Consider the following 2,913-nt stretch of genomic DNA (forward strand, 5'->3'; position numbering starts at 1 on the left):
GTGGTAAGTGACATAGTCCTCTCCACGGTGAGTGATGTAGTCCTCCCCATGGTGAGTGATGTAGTCTTCCCACTAAGGCTGCACTGCTTCTCCAAACATTATTGCCAAATGGAGACCAAATGTTCCAATATTCAAGCCCATGAGAAAAAAAATCCTACACCTTTCATATTACAAGTGTAACACCCCAGGAGAATTGAAAAGAAACTGGACTAAAATGAAGACCATACCAGAGGGTTTCACAAATCCAAACAACCAAAAGAACGAATCAGAAAATTGAACAGTAGGACTATTGCTACTCTTAACCCAGAAGCACAGATTAAAAAAAAAAAAACAAAGAAAGTGAACAAGGACTAAAAGGCCTACAGGCCACTGTCCAGCAGCTCAACACAATATTTTGGGAGCCCAAAAGCAGCAGATACAAGGAAAGAAAATATTTTCAGAATTAATGCCCAATGTAATTAAAGACACAAGTCTAAAATCCAATATATCAGATACACTTCAAATAGGACAAATCCAAAGATACCCACATAGCAACACAGCACAGTCAAATTGTCAAAAGACAAAGGCAGAATCTTGAAAGAGCAAGAGAAAATCAAGTTATGGCATAAAACAGGTTCTTAGTGAGATTTAACAAGCCAGTTTCTCAAGTAGCAATCCCACAGTAACACAATACTGTACCTATATATTTCAATAGCTTTTATGTCTTCTTCATCAAATTCATCCTCAGCTTCTTTCAACTGCGCAAGGGTCATCTTCTCATATGGTTTAACTAAAACAAAAATTCAGGTCATCTAATGGTCTGAACATTATTTCTACTTTATAATTAACTTCTAGAAAGCAAAACAAACAAAATGAAAAATCAATAACCCTAACAGCTTAGGTAATAGAAATCAATAATATCTTTAACAAACTTGTAGCAACCAGCTAAAGCATGGTCACATGTTACAAAAATTGTAATATTAGCATTTTTGATCTCCTTAAAGTTCACAGAACTGACAGGATACTTGCGAGCAAAGATGGAGAATTAAATAGAACCCATAAATTTAGGTTTCCTCCAAGTACATGGAAATATTAATGAATAAGACCCTATATTGAATGAACAAAAGAGAAGGTAATTTCAAAGTAGAGGCATATGATAGAAGAAATCTCACTGTCTTATACACATATTTCAGCACTTTTATTAACTGGCATGTGCTTTTCAACACACAAATCAGACATTTTAGGTGGCAGTCTCCTAATTTTGAGAGGACAGGCAGAGTTTATATTAAACGACATCTAGTCCCCTCTCCCGTGTCACAAAGTGCATTTTTACTGCATCATCCTTCCATGCAGCCCAAATGCACACTGTACCCATTGCCTCCTTCTGTAGGCGTAGCACCATCTCTTCAATTTCATCTTTTGGTTCTTCTTTCGGAGGAAGAATGCCAAAATTTCTTAATATTTCATTCCATTCTGTATCTTCATTTGGATCCTACACACAAAAATAGACAATCTATTAGCACAGTTTTACACTGTACACATCCAAATACAAAGCTGCCCATGGACTTCACAGCTAAGGTTTAGAGAGCTACTTCTCCCACCAAGAGTGGGACTGCATACTTTGATTAACAGGACACATCTATCCTCAGTATTACAGAGAAGTTTAGAAGAAGATCATGCATATCAGGAGGCTCCAACCACGTGTGGCTCCAGTTTCTGGGAATCTGATGACGCTGTGCCTGTGAGCACTGCATGCAAATGCTGCACATAGATGCACAAGGCACATACACACAAAATAAAAAAAAAATCCATCTTGAAGCCAAAGATAAAATGACTTTAGCACACTCTGCGTAGGTCCACAAGCTCGACTCAGGTTGTGTCCTCTGGATTGAAACTTGGGTGCCACCAAGATGCCTCTCATTCTTCTGTCATGGACCCCAACACCAGACTCTTTGAAAGCATTGCCCATCAGAGTTTAGTTCAAAAATGATCCTGAGAGGCAAAAGATATGCATATTATAGGTAAAAAAATATTTTCTTCAAACACTATGAAATTGATAAAAACTAATAGGACCTCCTGATATGCATTCTGGGAACCAAACTCAGGTTCTGTGAAAGAGCTGTAGGTGTTCTTAACCACTGAGCCATCTCTCCAGCCCCTTACGTTTTATTTTTAATTGGAAGTATTGTTTCTTTCATACACTATATTATGGCTATGGTTTCCTCTCCCTCAAATCCTTCCAGGCTCCTCCAACCCATCCAACGTCACATCTTTAGAAAACAAATAGGCAAGCAACAAAACCAGAATAAAAAGAAAAGAATGAGAAACAGAAACAAATACACAAGAATAAGACCCATAAACCCCACAAAATCAGGAATCATAATATATAAGCAAAAGACCAATAAGGTTTTCTAAAAAAGGCCTAAACAAAGCAATATGAGACAAAATCATCTCCAAAATTCCACTGAGTTTGTTTTGTGTCGATTACCCACTACTGGGAATGGGGCCTGCCTTTCAGTGTGTCTCAAATACCCACTGAGACACCAGTGGAGTAGTTAGGGATGGGAGCTCCTGTCCACTTCCTCTTCTCAGCACTGGGACCCCTTCTGGCTCGGACCCATGCAGACTGTGTGCATGCTGCCACGGATTCTGTGAGTTCATATGTCCATCAGTCCTGTTGTGTCTGGAAGAAACTATTTCCTTGGTATCTTCCATTACCTCTGGCTTTTATAATCTCTCCGTCTCCTCTTCCCAGAACCACGAAGGGATGGTTTGATGAAGACATTCTATTTAGGATTGAGTATTTCAAGGTCTCCCACTCTCTGCACATCGTCCAGTTCTGGGTCTCTGAGTTTGTTCCCTCTAGGCAAGAGGAAGCTTCTCTTATAGTGGCTGCACAAGACACTGATCTATGAGTCTAGCAGAACGTTGTCA

General features: G+C 39.2%; 1 protein-coding gene across 1 annotated transcript in view; it reads right to left on the bottom strand.

Moving 5' to 3' along the window:
• LOC101988651 (phosducin-like protein 2) overlaps positions 1–2,913 on the bottom strand; it is a 19,470-nt gene that overhangs the window by 11,553 nt on the left and 5,004 nt on the right. The window contains exons 2-3 of the mRNA XM_005359370.1: positions 1,351–1,471; positions 679–769 (exon numbers count right to left, since the gene is read on the bottom strand). Coding sequence (XP_005359427.1) covers positions 679–769; positions 1,351–1,471 — 212 coding nt within the window. The remainder of the gene's footprint in view (positions 1–678; positions 770–1,350; positions 1,472–2,913) is intronic.

The sequence above is a fragment of the Microtus ochrogaster genome, linkage group LG1, assembly GCF_000317375.1.
Source record: "Microtus ochrogaster isolate Prairie Vole_2 linkage group LG1, MicOch1.0, whole genome shotgun sequence".
NCBI classification, from domain to species: Eukaryota; Metazoa; Chordata; class Mammalia; order Rodentia; family Cricetidae; genus Microtus; species Microtus ochrogaster.